This window comes from Desmodus rotundus, chromosome 7 (assembly GCF_022682495.2).
Source record: "Desmodus rotundus isolate HL8 chromosome 7, HLdesRot8A.1, whole genome shotgun sequence".
NCBI lineage: Eukaryota > Metazoa > Chordata > Mammalia > Chiroptera > Phyllostomidae > Desmodus > Desmodus rotundus.
In genome coordinates this window covers 96306148-96324622 of record NC_071393.1, presented here as the reverse complement: position 1 = coordinate 96324622, position 18475 = coordinate 96306148, and the positions used below count along the sequence as shown (strand labels likewise).

The following is an 18475-nucleotide window of genomic DNA, read 5'->3' as shown; positions in this document are numbered from 1 at the left end:
GGAGAGCTACCTTTATTAGTGAATTCAGATTCTTGATTATGCCAAAAAGAAAGGTCTGCTCAAAATTGCACAGTTCGTTAGGCATTAAAATGTTGGTTGGAGAACATGGGAAGTTTAAATTCTTGTTAAAACACAGAGGAGTTCATTCCCAGCCGTCTCTGGCACTGCCTTACTCTGGAACTCTGCCCGAGTGGTGCCGTGAATCCCCAAAAGCTCTCATGTAGGGGTGGAATTTCATGCAGAGTTCTTCCCATTTATTAAAAACCAGCACAAGTTTAAAAAACAACAACAACCTGAACCTTGTGCAGTAAGAACCATGTGATATGGTAAATAAGACGGACTTCCCCTGAGGGGCGGGGCGGAAACAGAAGGATGGAACTGGAAGCAGTACCAGTGTGGAAATCAGAAACCGGGCATGCGGGTCTAGATTCCGTCCCTGATGAGCTTTGTGAGCACGGGCAGCCCAGCCATTCTCTGCCTGGGGGTCCTCCACACAAAATGGAAATGGGACCATAGATGTTATAAATTCACCTACTTGGTGGTACCACCCAGTAACCTCAATTAGGCTTCAGTGACAGAGAAACTGGGCAGGGGTAGCTCAACTAAGTCTGAAAGTTAAACTGGGGTATTTATCTCCTGCAGTCCAACGAGTAGTGTAATCAGTAAAACTGTTATACTTGCAATAATATTTCACTGATGTGTACCAGAGCGTTGCAAGTTATAAAATTTCCAATTTAATTTTACTGCATCCCTGAAGCCGTAGTAATTAGAAGACAAACTCACAGTGAAGGTCTTTATAGCTTCAGGGGTGATGATTTTGAGCCTGTCCTGCAGGTCACTTCTGTCTTCAAGGTTTCCTGACTTGACAGCTGCCCGTAGACTGAGGATTTTATTGTAATACAGCAGTAACTCATCATTCATTTGATGGGAGCAGATGTAGATGACGCTCACGTTTTCGTCTAAAAACAACAGGCGCCATGTTAATTACTGGTGTAAAGGTAAATGACATTATAAACTCTGGCATCGGATGGATGTGGCACAGTTTAAAATAAGGAGCATATCAAAAAGCCACATTAAAGTTAATTTAGACTGGGTTTGTACAAATCTTAGCAGTGCAACTGGCTTTGGGGCACTTCAGCATTTCTCTAAAGAAAAGACAAATACTGGTAACACTGCCACCAAAGAAATGGACACAAGGACTCCTTCAGAGGGAGGGCTGTGAGGTACCATGAAGTGTCCTTTCAAATAATACATAGGGAATCAGCCCCAGAACTCCCATTACCATCAGTGGGAATTGCATACGGCTTTAAAAATTTATCCCATTAACTTCAGTAAATTATGAAACAGAGCTATTAACTTTAGAAAGCTGATGAAATGGCAATTTCTTGTTCTGCCTATTCAGGGAATGTCCTGTCCAAATAGACGGTATGATTATGACGACAGCAATGGTTATTTCAGGAAACCAACCTTTTCCCCGCTCCATTCCCAAGGAGGAGTAGACTAGTTATACAAGACATCGAGTGATACTTGGTTTAAAAGGAACACTGTCTTAATTTAACTGTTCTCTTGTTAAAGATGTGCTTCTTCTTATGTACCTAGCAAGAAATCTCAATTAAATACCCCATCCAAACAGAATCATGAGATGAGATTCCCCAATCGGGGCTGCAAAATATTCTGAGGAGTATGGACAGGAAATCAGCAGCCAATGAAATTCATGCATGCATTCACTCATTCATAAAATAACTGACTAGTAGGGGCAAAGCACTTGACAAGACATGGGAGAAAATACAAGAGTCAAAGCAACTGGGATGCTGCCCGTGAGGAGCAGCTGTTTCCTATGCACTAAGAGCCATAAAACATGGTGGGGAGTAGTGAGCACAAGGAAGCACGTTGACCAGGTGCTTAGCAAAGTTCAGAGGAGGGAGCACTGTAAATATTCCCTTGGTCAGGCAGGGCTGAGAGGGGATTTGAAGACCCTTCTGTTTGGTTTGGCAGAGCACACAGAGCAAAGGCCGATTAAATTCTAGCTCAGCTGCCTAGGGGACCTGGGTATGTCATTGAACCTTTGTAAGCTCTGGTTCCTTCATTGTTAAATGAGGGATAAAATCCCTGGGGCGGGGCATAGCTTTAGGGAGTATTAAATGAAAGAATAGATTATATATCTACATTTCTCTATGGGGTAAGCACAGTTTGTATGGAAAAAGACATGCAGGTTACCATTACTACAATACCTTTATTAACTCTGTTTTTGTGTTCACAACTGTATACCTACTTTTGTCAACCCCCGTGTCTGGCACATAGTAGGCATTCAACAAATAGTACAAATGCATGAGTCTCCTCTGTAGCTTACCCAAGAGTTATTCCCTGCTCTACCCTCCACACCTGGGCCCCTTTAACATTCAGAACCTCAAGATTTCACACGAGGAAGTTGTGTTCTTTGTTGTTCCGTCTTACTGAACTTGTCTTTCCAAACTCCTAGAAGGTAAGGTGCGTACTCTTTCTTCGATTCCCCCAAGCCCTGGTACAGTGTGGAATACGCAGGAGGCACTCACTAAATATGTGTGGGTTGACTAAAGGGGTCTGGGAGAATGGAGAGATTCAGGAAGGAGAGAGTCTTACACAATTAGTGAGCCCCACAGCACACGGGAGAACGGCCCCCTCCGGAGACAAGCATCTGTGGCCAGCAGCAGCGTCTTCTCAGCTGACCTGGTGCTAGGCCCCCTGAAGGTGCTCCGTGAATGTAAACATGTAAGTGGCTCCTATTTAATTTTGGAACCAAAATACCACATGAATCTAAGATAAATTAACGTAGGACACAGTGGGTAAATAACCTGTATCCAATTGCTGAATGATCAAATTAGTCATCCCAAATCTTGTGTTTTCAAGAAGAGAAGAGAAATCACCCAACTAGTGGTTTTCAAAACCAAGCTAGTATTTTTTTTGAAGTATTGAAGAAAGACACAAAAACAAATTAAAATAACTTAAAGACTCCATAACAGAAAACTAAACTTTTCTTGGGAAGGAACTTCTAGGCTTCAAATGGTAACAAATCATGTTGCTCACTTTACCTTTCCTGTTCTTTTCTGGCAAAGGAGTGCATGTCACTAACCCTAACATCCAGTATGAGTGTGGGCTTGCTTGTGCATCTATAGACGTTCAAAGTTAACAGGTAGTTTTGGGAAGGAACTGATATGAAAATGAAGACTGCTTTGATTGCTGAGCCATAGTGAATGCCAACCACTCTCTCTCTTAACTCCTCTGGGAACTGGAAATACTAGCCGCTGGGTCCCCACCTGCCATCCTGACTTCACGACCAGTAGGTGAACAGCAGGTCTTACCAACATGATCTATCAGATTACCTGTATTTCCCCTGAATAAACAGAATAAATGAATAAACTCTTTTACTAGGACTTGATGGGATGCGGAAAGTACAGCACAAGGGACACAGTCAACATTGTAACAACTGTGGACTGTGTCAGATGGGTTCCAGAATTACCAGGGGATCGCTCCCTAGGGTATGTAAGTGTCTAATTTCTGGGTTGTACACCTGAAACTATTATAAAGATACATTTAAAAAGACAATCACTGATTCTTCCACAAAATTATTACTAATTTCCCTAGTTTCTTATTTTTATTTCACAAGCAAGTACTTTTTCTATCTTCTAATGACTATTTCTAACCTTTCATTGCTCCCCTTGACAGGCTTTAGGATTGCCTTGCTATGCGGTGAGAACAGTGTACCCAGAAAAGGCATTTGGCTCAGAATCTCGGAAACGTTCGCCTTAGCAATATTTTCCCTTGCGCGTGGAACCTAGGCCGAATGGTTGAATTATTTAAAACAGAAGCCTAATACTGTCAAGTCTTTTCTAATCATGAGGCTCTTTTATAAAGAAATTCTTTGGGGATGGTTTGCACTTATAGAGAGGGTATATGAAAAGCTAAGAGAAACATTGATTCAAATAAATTAGAGCAAAGCCTGCCCTCTGCTGCACCTGAGTGGCTTCCACCCAGTCAGGTTTTGGGTTGAAATAGCTCAGCACTAACAAATCAATCTCAAGTCATTAAAAATTTTGTTTTGCTGAAAAACAGTATTAGTGCCTAGATAATAGATTAAAGCAATTACACTATTATTATTTTGGGACACTGTAAATTTCTAGTGCTGATGTATTTTTGTTACTAAGTGGCATTTATAAAATAATAATGATGCTGAAATGTATGTGGATCATGTAAGGATGTCATTCCAGGGAGCCGGCTTAGTTGGTCACGGATCACGTAACATTCTTCTTTGTTTTGCTTAAATAAGGGCCAAAGCAATTACATTTTAAGTTTTTATTTGGTAACTAATAAAAACCTAGTTTCAGTTTAATCCCGAATTTTGGCTAGTACACCCCAGACTGATTCAGTATTATTGTTTAGCCTTTGCAACCTTGATTCTCTAAGGCTAACCAGAACCCTAGCTCCAAACGGTGTCGGCCAAAGCCATCAAATCCTGTGTCCTTCGCTCCTGGCTCCAGTGGCGTCTGATGTAGCACTGACCAAACCAGTACTGGAACTTGGCTTTTACAAGGATGTATCTATCACTCAAGGTTTGTATTTTAAAGAATTTTCCCTATGAAGCACCTCCTGTTTCCTAATAACTAGATGCTATATATTTAAATAAAAGATTCTTCATTTATATCTTCATTTCCCTCTTATTCTTATAATGAAGACACAATGCTTTTAATTTCTGGTACCACTTTCCAGTCATTCCCCACATATTCTACAGGGTCCGGCAGAACTAACGCCTGCTTGAGTGTGGTCGGTAGGGTAATAATGTGGCTGTAATAATTTATAGTTTTAATTTGAACATTTCATCTAAAATGTCACACGGTGTGCTTGAGTGTGATATGGTTGTGTTACAGAATCACATGCTTATGATTTTGTAATGAAAGATTTTATAATAAAAAGGGAGGTTATCTGTGTCGGACCCTGTACAATATTGACACAAAAATGTCGACTTTGTTCACTGCAAGATTCGGTAAGTGAAGAAGTTTGGAGCTATAGGAAAGAAGTTCTTATCTAAACCTACAGCAAAGAAAATTGAAAAACTACCCAAGTAAATGGGTTAAAGATGTTATTTTAAAATTCCAGTTGACTTCACTATAAATCTATTCTTTAAAGCAAAACATTCAATTGCCCTGCAAGCAAATTAGAAATCTAAGCCTTTTCCTTGTAGAGGGGGGAAAAAGAAGCTAAATAAACAAACAAACAAACAAACAAATAAATAAAATAAACATTTTATCAACATCCACTGATAAACATTCCAAAGGATCATCTGTGCAAAAGTAGTTACTGTACCTAAGATGTCACACAGCCGCCCCAACTGCATGTTCTGCCGTGTGTCGAAGTCAGCAATATTTTGTCGCACAGGCTGGGAATATCCTAAAAGGCAAACAAGGCGTCAAAACCCAGACAGAGCAGGTCAGCAGGGCAAAATGGCGCACCAGGATTTCAAAGTGTCACAGTTCACATTTCCAGGAGAGAATTTTCTCTGAAGCATCTCGCAGAAACAACCTCACTCCTAAGAATGAGGTCCTCGCTTCTCCGGGGATTCAGCGTTATTCCGGAGGATGTGCTAAGCAGCATCTTCTGCAACAGAGAGAGGTTCATATTTTTCAACACCGACAAAGCTGCTGGGAATCAGGGTTATAAAAACACGGGGACGTTGTCTGACATTTAACATGAATGTTCAAAAGAGCATGTAAGAAAATTATGCTCGGGTTTAAAAAAAAAGAATGATTTGGGTGTTTTAACTTATGCTCCCTTTAGGGCATTTTGAAGATGTGTCCCAGGGTCATTCTAAACCCACACAAAGATTTCAGAGAGACCCCTTGATGTCAGGAATAAGGATTTAAGTGATTCTAAATACTAAAGGAATATACTCCTGCTCACACACTCACAAGGACGGTTAACCTTCAAAGGGCCGTAAAGGTTACTGCGGTCAGTGTAGTGTTTTATCAGTACTAGTGAAAGTCCTGCCGGCTGCCTTCGTGTCCAGGGGAAGCAGAGCAGAAGGAAAACATATGTGGGTTACTACTGTCCAAAAATCCTCCACCAAAAGAAAAACAACAACACTTCCTGCTGATATTTCAGGGGTTAAAAAATGCAAGTGAATGGAAACGTGCACTTAAAAGGCTGGCATACTCTTAAGCAGGTGCAATTGCTTATATGAAATCCAGCAACTGTAGGTGCAACTTTTTTAAAAAATAAAATTGCTTTTCACATTTTTGAAGAGATGCTTCAATGCCTCCTTGTGGTTAGTGAGCCCAAACACATGTTTCAAGTTAAACCGCTATAGATAAAGTGATTTTAAATACTGCGTCTTTGAGATGAGACACAGACTTCCTTTTCAGCATAAGGAAAACTATAGCAATTCAGGCGAGAGGGCTTCAGATCAAATGAACTCCGATAATTGGCTCTTTGCTTTGATGTCAGTGTTTAAACACTAGACAACGTCTGGAGATTAAATGAGTTTTCAATTCATCTAAACGTCTCCCTTCGGCTTTAAGCAGATGAACTTAACTAAACAGGCAGAAGGACAAATGGGTTGTTTGAAAAATTATTAAATCTTGAAATAATTTGGGGAACCACCCCATGGAATAGTTAAATTCATGTAGACAGCTACAAACAATGCTGTTTTGGTGTATGGTTGCAATATTGTAACTCGGGATTTTGCATATGTATAATTCTATCTATATTCTGATAAATGTTTACAAAGAGGTATTGTGAATAGCTTATATACAAGACTATAAGAAGGCAGGAAAAATGCCTAAAGAAATAAGGTATGATTAAGAAAAGTGCCTGAGAGCTTTCCATGAACACATTTCTTTCAAAAGTGAAGATAAAAGGCAGTGTGAGATGTCTCATTAAGATGATGTCCAATTTAAAATACAAAGGATGTCTGATCACTTTCTTGCCACAAATGCAGCCGGGAGTGAATACGTCTGTGTTTCAATCAAGTGCTCAAGGTTAGTTTTCCAGCAAATTATTTAGTACCTCCGTTACCTCTGATCAAGGATGCATATAAAATGCCGTCACAGAATTACGATGGGGCTGGTTACTCAGTTAACTCTACAAACACACCCACTTTAAAGACCGGTATGTTAACAACCTCAGAACACTGTTAGAGAGGAGCACATGAAGTAACAGATATGAAAACGTTTTCATACATGTGAAGTGCTGTGTAAACACAAGGTTTTTTAATGCTATGCGGTACGTGCGCTTCCAAAGATCACGCGAACAGCAAACTCTGTGTACGTTGCAGCAGACGTGACAGACGAGCTGCATGGGCAGATACAACGCAGTGCGCGCTGCCGTCAGCAGAGCGGTCCATGTTTTAAAAGATCAGATTTATTTTTATGTTTCGTATATCCACAAAGTGCATGTGTTGGCTCCTTAGGTGAAAAGGCATCACCGGTGCTGACGGAATATGTTAAGTACAACAGAGACTTAACCAGGAAACTACCAGCAAGGATGTTGTGGATTTGGGAACTTCCGCAGACTTGCGCAGCGGCACGCAAACACCACATTTGGGAATATAATCTACGAAGACGGGATACTTCAAAGGTCAGAGTAGAAACACAGGGGGAGTCCTGAGAGACCGTCTGCTTCTCCCTGTCACGTGGTAGACGGGAGAACTCAGGAAAGTGCCTTGTCTCTTGTCCAAGGTTGCATTAACCTGAAAATTACTACAGAGTTCAGATGCTACGGATTTAACGCTTGTGATAAATGTGGTTACATAAAGTAGGAGAGAAGATGAGACTCCTCATGTGAGAGCAGAGAACTCCAGGAGGGACAGAGAGCCTTTGCCTTGTTCCTGACTTCTATTCTCAATTGTCGTGACAGGCAGGACAATGGGCCTCCAAAGGTGTCCATGCCCCCGGCCCTGGAACCTGTGAATATGTTAGGTTACATGGCAAAGGGGAAATAAAGATGCAAATGCAATTAAGGTTGCTAATCAGCTGACCTAAAAAATAAGGAGATTATCCTGGACCATTTGGCTGGGCACAATGCAATCAGAGGTCCTTAAAAGTGGAAGAGGGAAGAAGCAGCACAGAGAGTTGGAGATGTGGCCAGAGAAGAAAGGCACAGAGAAATGCGGCGTTGCTGGCTTTAGAGATGGAGGAGGGGGCCGAGGGCTTTCCCTGTTCATTCCTTTGTGGGTGGCTTCTGAAAACTGGAAAGGATAAGGAGATGGATTATATCACGGAGCGCCCCGCTGCCCTGTGAAAGGAACACAGCCTTTGACACCTTGATTTTAGCCCCCTCTGGACTTCTGAACTACAGAACTGTAAGATAATAAACTTGTGTTGTTTTAAGCCGCTAAGCTAGTAGTAACTTGATACAGGGTGATAGAAAACTAATGTGATTGTCCAGCTTCCCTTACCCCCAGTGTGTGCCGCCTCTCTCGGATGCTCTGCTTCTCTTTCACTCTGACTGAAAGATGAGGGAGGGCCAGGACCCTAAGGAGAGCTCCCAATAAGCATTAGATAAGTGTTGTTGTTATTATTATTCTTAACTTCAGCTGAGCCAGACTGAAATTCTCAAAAGGAACCTCATTTAAACGTGGAGAAATTATTATTATTACAAACATAAAATTATATTTGAACTATCAAAGTACAGTTCTTCTAGCTTATGTAGCTGATAGGCCCTAATCATATCAAGTGTGTCTGAACAGCCTTTTCTAGGAAGATTCTCAGCCTCCCCTCACTGTCATTCTCTTGCACCCCTTCTCCACTATGCCGTTGTCATTTTGTCATTACGTACTTCTTTGCTTGCTGATTTACTTGTTGTACATCTCCCCTCTCCCCTGTACCACTCCCAGCTCCTGTAAACAGAGTGTGGGGTCCATTAAAGCAGAGACAGGGTGATATCGAGCGAGTGGATGAAATATGTCTTAAGTTCCTATTCAAAGAATCTGTCCTTTAAATTCCTAGTCCTTTCTGTCACGTGTTCTTATCACTCCCTGTCCTTTCTTTTTAAAACTCTTAAAATTGGGTTCTCTGATCTGGAGAACTTCTGGGGAGTTCAAAGAGTGGTCAATGGGATTTGTAGCTCTTCTAGGCCTCATCTGCCTAGAATAAAACAGCACCAACTTAAAGGGCACTCCTTCTTCTTATCTCTGCAGAGTGGGTGGGACACAGCTCCTTGCCTATGGCCATCCTCGTCACCTGAAAAATATTCCTAATTTGACAGAGTATTCCATCTTTTTTCAAAAGGTTATTGCTTCTGCTTCACATCAAAGAAGGTACCTAAGAGCTGGCTCTCTGAAGTTATCCAGGTACCTTTGGTTCTCTGCTGAAGCGAGATGCTCATCAGTGGTTCAATCACATTCATCGACCACGTTCACACAGGCTGTTGTTTCTCCAGCTTCATGTCACCTCCTTTCCCTTCCCCATCCCTGCTCCCACAAACCTCCTTCCAGATGACGCTCATTGACTCTTCACCCAGTAAACTAGCTGTGCTAGGACTGGCTTTTCCTTCACAGAAACCCAAGAACACGAGCAAGGCAGTGCTCGGTGACCAAGCCTTCTTAGGACCGGTGCACGCTGCTGTGACAGGTGCCTGCCCTGGAAGTAAAATCACAGCTTTGTCAACCCCCGGCTCATTATCCTGTGGTTGACTCCTAGTTTCTTTTGTCTCCAAGTCCTATTCCTTGCCATGGTGCCTAAAGCAGAGAAGGGGTTTAGAACAGACTTTCGGTTACTGCGCAGTTCTCATTCATCTGGTCACCTTGGCCTGAGGCGGCAGTCACCCACGCTTCAGTCTGACGGCCCGGGCGGTAGTTCTCACCCTTTGTCCCACGTTGAAACACGTGATGGGATATGTTCAAATGTGTCACACACTGCTAGGGGCATACACAGGATGGACGTAACAGTAACTCCAGCCGTTTCTGCTCCACTCCGGAAAGCACGCTGGAGGCCAGCGGGGCAACAGTGCCGTTGTTATAATCTTCAATTGTTCCAATGCATTAGAGAGTCCATCATTAGCCAACTTTGGTATTCTAATAGTAAAAATGTAGGGGAACTTGTGCCACGCTTCACAACTGGTTGCGCGTCAATATTACAGTCACCTGGGGAAACGTGATCTAGACATTTCCTAACCTGCGGTTATACGCAGGTTTTCATTACTTGTGAAGGGCGGAAGCACGAGATACTGGGATAGGGGTTAGCATGGAGCAGGAGAGAGGCCTGTTTGGGTTATTTACATAGCACAGCCAGCACCAGTTTGGTGAAAATAAAACCGCGAGTGGTATTTTGGGGGCTGCTGAGGGGGGTTAGGGAATTTTGGGATGAGGATGTAGAAAGCACAGGAGGTACTCAAATATTTGTGTTTTGAAAACATTCTCAAACCCAAGCTGCCAAGTGGATTCTGCGTGGCTCTGAAGACCTTTCTCTCAGAAGGGTGAGGACCTTCTCTCGTTTGAGCTTCTCGTCAGTGGCTGGCACAGCACTGCGTGCAGCTAAAGCCAGTGACTCTCAAAGTGCCCTCTGGGGTGAGGGCTCCCGCGACCCTTTCAGGGGGTCTGCGAGGTCAGAATGTTTCAGAGTAATACTAAGAGGGTAGTTACCTGTTTCAACCTTATTGTTTCATAACATACAAAACATTTATTAATACGATTTTAGATTTCATATTGCAACTAATACTTAAGAATTACTATTGTTGAGTTTTGGTATAAAATCAAAGAAGAATATACACAATTATCTGAAAAGGCTGTAAAAACATAACATACTATTCCCTTTTCCAAATACTTACCTGTGTAGGGCCAGGTTTTCTTAATATGGTTCAACCAAAACAACATATCGTAACAGACTGAATACAGAAATATATATAAGAATCCAACTACGTTCTAGTAAGAGATTTGCTCACTTGCTAAGCTACGCCACTCTTCTCACTAAATTTTTCTCTTTTAGAGTGGAAATAAAGTTTTCTTTAGTAAAAATGTTAGATTAAAATTGGCGATAGACTTATTATTTTAATGTAAATTAAATATTTTTGAAGCTTCTCAGTTTTAGTTTCTAACGTGGTGACGATTTGTAGATATAATGCACTTAAACCAACGCTCTTTAGGGTCCTCCACGACCACTGCAAATGTAAGTTTGAGAACCTCTGAACATAGGGTTTAGTATTTTTATGAGAATGAAGATGACAAAAATTACAGTGTTCTCTGAGTACTCGGATGGCACTTTTTAGAGCACATCCTGACATTAACCCGTTGCGTGAAGAGCCCAGGAGCTGGGGCCACCTGACAACCCGCTCAGTGCTGCTTCTGCGTTTCGCAGAGCAGCACGGGTGGCTCGGACCAGCTCGGCAATCCACCTAACCAGGGCGCGACCGTTGATTTGGGTTACTGGATGATTATGACGTGGATGGATACGAATATGCTTTAATTTTAATTTGGGCTAGAACTAAATCTGAAAGGTTAAGTGTGTTTTGTTCCTGATCCCCAAAGATCTGGGTATTTCTGGAAACTGCTGCCTGGGAGGCCTTGGCAGTACATCTGACTGCAGGATTCAGCGCGGCAACACCACAGCTAGACTACGGATTCCATGCTACTCGCCAAGATACATGTTAAGACTGCAAAGATTCGATTGAAAGTCCTATTTCCCAGCCCTGAGGTGGAAGGAACAGAGTCTATCTTGTCTTTGAGTTGTCAACACAAAAGCGAGAAAGTAGAAAGGTGCCAATGTGCTTGGGGGCACAGTAAAAATGTGATTTCAGACATAACACTCTTGGCTGTGGTCCTGTGTTCACAAATGCAGGTGAGCACAAGGTCTTAGCTTCTGGAGGAAGGGAGTGGAGTTAGGAAGCAACTGCCCCATGAGTACTTGTGGCTCTCAGTCCAGTGTCGGGACAGTTGTGCGCAAAGTTCAGTTTTCTGTCTTTTCGGCATCTGTGACAGTAGAGAACAGCAGAAATTGTTTTTCCCTGCACCTCACAATAGCAGGGCCCATAACTTTATGGAGTACCTTGGAGACCACTCATTGTATTAGCCCAAAGGATAATTTGCTGAAATAAATTATCCTTTATTTATTTAATAAAGGATAATAAAGAATAGAGGGGAGATCAACTCAACTATGTACATTGCTTTTAGCCATTAAATCCTTTAGCAATGAAATAAAAAAATTACATACAGAAAAGAGAAAAACCCACCTCAGTATATCCATTATTTTTATCTTAAAGGAGGAAGAGAAGTGAGAGAGGAAACTCAACACTGGGGGTTTAACTGGCTGGCGGGCGCCTCATGTACCTGCTCACGGCATCTGAGCCCACACTTGGCACATCACCTCTAATGTCAGTGTATTTTAAATGCCACTGAGTTTAAGGGTAATGCCGATGATGCACCATAATAAAGATGCACAGAGGTTAAGTTAAAAGTGGAGGAAATAATTTGGTCAAAGAAGCTGTAAGCAGAATTAGTTCACAGGTTTTGTTTGGATTTCTGCTTCTTCCAGGGGAATTAGGATTTTTTTGTTGCAGTTCTTTCTTATTTGACTGATAGATTTCACTTAAAATAGACCCTAGCATTCTATTCCTACTATGAATCATAGTATAATAGATCATTTTGTTATAATTTTATTTCATTAACAAAATTGATTAAAAATATGCAATATCTAATTAACACATAAGCCTATAGAACCTGGAAAGAATGACTTTTTAAAAAAATTATCTTATAAAATTACAAGGCCAATCCTTTTCTTTGGACAACATATCCACAGCATCCCACCTCTTCTGTTGGTTAAAAATAGCTAAAACTCTTTGTTACATCTAGGAATATGAGGTCTGTCTGGAAAAAGTCCAGCCATTGTTAATACAACGAGAACAGTTTGCATGACATTGGTGTAACCTGGCAGCCAAGGAGAGTGGACTGGAATGCGCATGTGTGAACAACGATGACTTCCATGCTAGTCAGAGGGGGTGGTAGACACAGTTGAGTGAGAATGTGCACTGTGTGGCTGTCACATTCAAAATGACTGAGTGAGTAGAGCAATGAATCTGCATCAGATTTTGCATTAAGTTTGAACATTCCTCCAGGGAAACTATCCAGGTGATTCCGAAGCCACAGCTACGGGCAACTGGTGATTGGCAGCTTCATCATGACAATGTGCCCGCTCACGTATCATGTCCTATGCAGAGTTTTCTGGTGAAACATCAAATCACCCAGGTGACTCAGTCACCCTACAGCCTAGATTTGGTGCCCTGTGACTTCTGGCTTTTCCCAAAACTAAAATCACCTTTTAAAGGGAAGAGATTTCAGACTGTCGATGAGATTCAGGAAAATACCACAGGACAGTTGATGGTGATTGGAAGAACTGTGTGAGGTACCCCCAACCCCAAAAGTGCCTACTTTGAAGGGGACTGAGGCATCACTATCCTATGTACAGTGTTTCTTGTGTCTTGTATCTTCTTCAGTGAAAGTCTCTATTTTTCATCTTATATGGCTGGATACCTTCTGGACAGACCTCGTATTACCCAAAATATGTAACAGTCAATTGTGCTTCATCGCTCCTCCTTTGAAAGAGGTTAACCTGCAACATGTAATTGTCTTTATGATCATAGTATCAAGTCGTCGATTTTAGAAGACATGGTAAATAGTTGGTGGTCAAACACGCTACTGAGAGGCCATCCTTTTGGTGACGGCAGGTTTGCAGAACGCAGTTATCCCTGTGGGCGAAAAACTACACAGACAGGTAACCAGATGCTTACAGCTGCAACATGTTGAATATCACCTACTAAACTTTCATTTTTAGGGTTCAGACAAATCAGTGCAGCCCCAGTTGTATGGCAGCATGGTGTAATAATTTCTGGGGCTAATTCTACACCAGGGTTGATTTCAAATTTCCTATGGGAAGAAAGAGGACAAGGCCATAACTTGTGTTAAATGCCCACCTGAACCTATACTCCTACCAACAGATTTTGATGACGGAATCCCCCTTAACTCCGGAAACAGAAGGGCTATACTGAGTAGATTGGGGGGCATATATTCTTGTGAATTGTGTAGGTAGGCCCCTGGTGCAGGATAAAGCAGCCACGTTGTGACTAGCTGGACTCGTCCAGCGTTCCCAGAGAAGGTGGTGCGCAAGAAAAAGGCACACCTGAGCCATTTTTTTAAAAAAGGTATGGTTTGAGAATTATGACTGTGGGATAGATATGAGATGACAATTTAGTGTTACTCAAAATTAGTTTAATGTCCACAAGCCATTTTGTAAAACCTGAGGTGTAGATTGTAGAAACGAATCCTGTTTTATCAAAGCCCAAGTGTAACTCTCTTGTGAAAATGTGTAACTGGCTTTTCAAATGCTTAGTTGACTAAAATATCTGAGCTGCTTCTTATCTCTAGAAAAAGACATGATTAGCAATTTTTCTTTAAAATGGGTTATTATATGGTTAACAAACAAAAATTACTGCGATAGGAAAGATTTTCAGGCTTATTATATTTTAAACAGTCTAGAAGAAAACTAGTTTTAATATCAGATTTAAATAATGTTTTCTAATAGTTTTTGACCAGGTTATTTTTCTACTTAATTTGTATTCAGCAAGCCCTTTTGAAACTTTAAGATATTTTTATTTAAAACTATTTTTTATTACCCAGTTCAGATTACTGACTATTCTTTTCACAATTCTACGTCTTCGGAGGCTCCTCTCTATCAGGCTTCTCTGCAGGGCTGATTGTGCTGGGGTTCTGAAGGGTCAGAAGTAGGGGAAGAGGAGAGAGGAAATTTGTGGAAATTGTGTCTACGTTTGTGCTCGTCAACATTACAAAGTGGAGGGGGGTGGGTCCTTGTTTCTGTTTCTAGTTTTGAAAAAAATGAAGAATGCAAAACAATATTTCACATTATAATGTCAGGTCAGGTCCACAATTCGCTGCAGAAGCAAAAGGCTCTTGCACCTTATTCTGAGGATGTGAGTGGGTTAATTGGGTCTGCAATTAGCCCCTCTGGTTGCAATCAATTACAAGTGCAATTTCTGTGTGTGAACTAATTTTGTGTGTGAAAGTAGTCCCACCAAAACAAAAGTCTAAATTAGAATGAAATTCAGATTTGTTTTGCCTCACTTACATCTGAGAAGGAACTAATTTTCTCCATGAGTCAGAAAGACCAAAAGAAAAAGGCCCTATATAACTCAAGAATTTTAAAACCTTTTCTACACATACTGAGATGTAAGTACTTGAGAATCTAGAGAAGTTCACCTATTTTATTACTATAAATATTTTACTAATTTAAAATAAAATCTTAATCATATTTATATAATAATTTTAATTACTGTTGCTTTTAATATTATATATTGTGTTATGGTTCTATGCTGCACATAAGTAACTAAACATGTATATGGACACAGGAGCATAAATAAATTGCAATTCTGAGTTCTATTACAAAAGATGGCTTAATGCATTGCTCTACTTAAAAGGCTTGAACAAAGAGCTCATATGTAATATGAGGATTCAGTGGATTTCACTTGCTGGTCAAAACCCTACCAAGTCAGCCTAGGAAACCTGGTCTCACCAAGAAAATTTAACACCTAGGAAGACAAAAAGGAAAACAAAACAAACAAGCCAGCAAACAAATCCCAATCATTTGGACAGCAGTTCATGTTTTAAAAGAACTTCCCACGCGAATTTCTGAAATTCCCCATGTCATTTTGGCATACCTATTTTACCACCGTGTTGTAGAAAACAGCTTTTAAGTCCCCCAATTCATAAATGTAATTAAATAATTACATTAGTGCTAATTAACATGAAACTGCAGATTATTTAAGCGCAAAAAAACACTATTCAACTTCTTAATTATTCTTGTTCACACAGCATTTCCTTTTGCTCAGGCGCCCTAGGTGCAAATAAAGCATCCCATCTGCTCGTAATTAGAACTAAATAATTTCAGAGAATGTAGCTTATCATTTTGACTGCACATTTGATTAAAAACAGTGTACAAGCAATATCCTGGCTTATTGGCATAACAGCAACGACACACACAAGCCTGTGTTCCTCTATCATTAAAGAAGATAGCAAACATTATCTGTTATTTCAGGGGGAAAAATACAACTTTTTAGTTCATTTCATACAGATGAAAGCGAATTACAGCAAATCACCTCTCCACTGAATAGCAGCCCCCACATAATGACTTTATTTGCTTAATCCCCAAATTAAACGCCGTTTCAAGCGAGGGCCCTGTGTTATTACTCTCATCATGTCGAGAACATTTTCCTGCCGAGACCAATTTGAATAAAACAAGGGGCCTTCCTTGAACTCAATCAAGGAGCCATAATGTGGTGGGTAATAGAGGTTGCTGATAGATTTGCAGGCAAAAGTGTTATACCTAATGATGGGATATGGATAATGGTCCTCCTGGAGGTCCTGATGCGATTCCAGTTGGCTGCCAGATGCTAAAAATCAAGAAGAGCATTGATCAGTGACAGGAAGCTGTAGTGGATTCATCTAGTCAAACTTCAGCTGTTTTTCCACTGTACAGTTAAGCCAGGCATAAATTATATTAATTGATTTAATTACATACTTAAAACATCTTCCCCAATTAATTTAATTAGGTGGCTACATGATGCTACTGGCAGGGGAAGATTAGAGGCAGCTCACTTAATTAACAGAATATGAATGAAAAAAAGAGAAAGCAAACATAAATGAAATTGTGAGCACTAATTAAAAGGCTGTCTGCAAACTTAAATACTTTCTGACAAAGTGGTGACAGCAATGTAGACAAGACAGGATTTTTTTTTTCCCCTAGCAAATTGAAGTGCCAGGAGGTATATATAGGGAGAAAAGTTAATGCAGTTACACCATCGACTTTCTGACAGAACTACCATAGTCAAAATGAAGGGGCTTTTTTCTCTACAGAAAAATTGCAGCAGAGTTTGCAGGCTCCTGATGAGGTTAAAACATGACGTGTGGCACAAACAAACGCAGTGTCTGCGCGTCACGCAAGGAGGAGAGTGGGGGTGATGACGGGGCGGGTAGTTGGAGAGAGAGAGGGAAGATAAAGAGACATCTCATTGCAATCGTTCAAGCAAGAAATGTTTAGAAAAAGAGGTCTGCCTTAACAGCTGGCAGCCTTGTGTACCTTGGCTCGAAGGCGGAAATTCTGCAGGTGTCTCTCACGTGCTTCCTTCAGGATCTTCTTCAGTCGGGTCTTATGGCAATACAGGAGCCACGCGATGGCGATCACGCCTGACGCCCACTTCTGCTGGCGATATACCAGGAAGAATTTTCTGGCCTTGTAGCATTTCCATGTGGCCTGGATCTTGCTGATAGCCTTTAACTTGCCACCTTGGCCCTTGTACCTTTGCCCAGGGACGTTTAATATCTCTTGGATGGGAAGCGGGTTCTCTACCACTGAGAGAAGGTCATTTTTGGTAAGTTTATTCTTCATCTCAAACTCTGGAAGGAGGGCCACCAAATTGTTCCCTTTTATTTTGACTTCTCGTATTGCATAGTCCCTGAGAAGCTTCTCGATGTGTTCTAAGAGAGAGAGCATACTTCCCCAGGATGAGCTAAAGCATGCCTTGAATGCTAAGAAGTCCGGGGCTGTCTTGTCTATGACGCCGTTATAAATTAAAAAGTCATAATCCCATGGTGACTTCAGAGCTTTAGAAGGTGACACGATTTTCAGGGACTGTGGAAGAGAAAAGTCACCAGGGATGAAATAGAATTATGATCTTCTTTAAAGGAGTGCTCAAGACACACACAGTATCACACTATCATGTATTACTCAATGGTAGGAAAATACGGATCCTAGTTTTGGTTTAATAACTATATGTCATATATGAAAGTCTGGCCAGTATATATCATAAAACTCATTACCAAAAGACTATCTTAGAGGTCACTCAGAGCTATTATCATTTTTATAAAAGTGTTACTTAATTGCTCAAGGAAACTGGTCATATAAAGTTTGGGCATTTAGTTCACTTTGATAGGGTCAACTGACCCCATAATCTCGGTGATTTACTCTTTACATGTGCACCAATGGAAGCAAGCCACCGCTTTCTTGTTCATAAGTTATCCACCGACCCTGAGAAACAGGCTCAGCCTTTCTTTGCACTCGTTGTGATAACTTCAAATATGCTCATCAGAGCTCAGCTGTCTGTCCCGACATCCTAACGGACCACCACGTTCTAGCGTCTGACGCTCCGCCGCCTGCTCTTAGTGTCCAGAAGTGATTTTCCAAGATCATTATGTTGTGTGGTGTCACCACTGCCACTTTCTGGGTTTCTCTTGACATAGGTTCTTTTATTCTTAAATCTGGTGTCCTCTAGCTGGAGCTGTCCCCAGCTAGAATCTGAAATCATATAACAAACAAAACCAAGGAGGCATTTGCTTTTCAGTTTGTTTCTCTCTGTACTGACTGAATTTTTAAATTGATGAAAGAGAGAGAGAGGCAGAGATTTTTTTGTTTTTTTTTTGTCCCACTGAGTATTCATTGGTTGTTTCTTG

At 41.1% G+C, this 18475-nt stretch overlaps 1 protein-coding gene across 8 annotated transcripts in view; it reads right to left on the bottom strand.

Annotated features, from left to right (window-relative positions):
* IQCH (IQ motif containing H) overlaps positions 1-18475 on the bottom strand; it is a 185429-nt gene that overhangs the window by 80805 nt on the left and 86149 nt on the right. For all 8 annotated transcript variants that reach the window (XM_071221988.1, XM_045201370.3, XM_045201367.2 and 5 more), the window contains 4 exons: positions 17106-17657; positions 16353-16419; positions 5338-5421; positions 784-959 (listed from right to left, as the gene is read on the bottom strand). In XM_071221988.1, coding sequence (XP_071078089.1) covers positions 784-959; positions 5338-5421; positions 16353-16419; positions 17106-17657 — 879 coding nt within the window. The remainder of the gene's footprint in view (positions 1-783; positions 960-5337; positions 5422-16352; positions 16420-17105; positions 17658-18475) is intronic.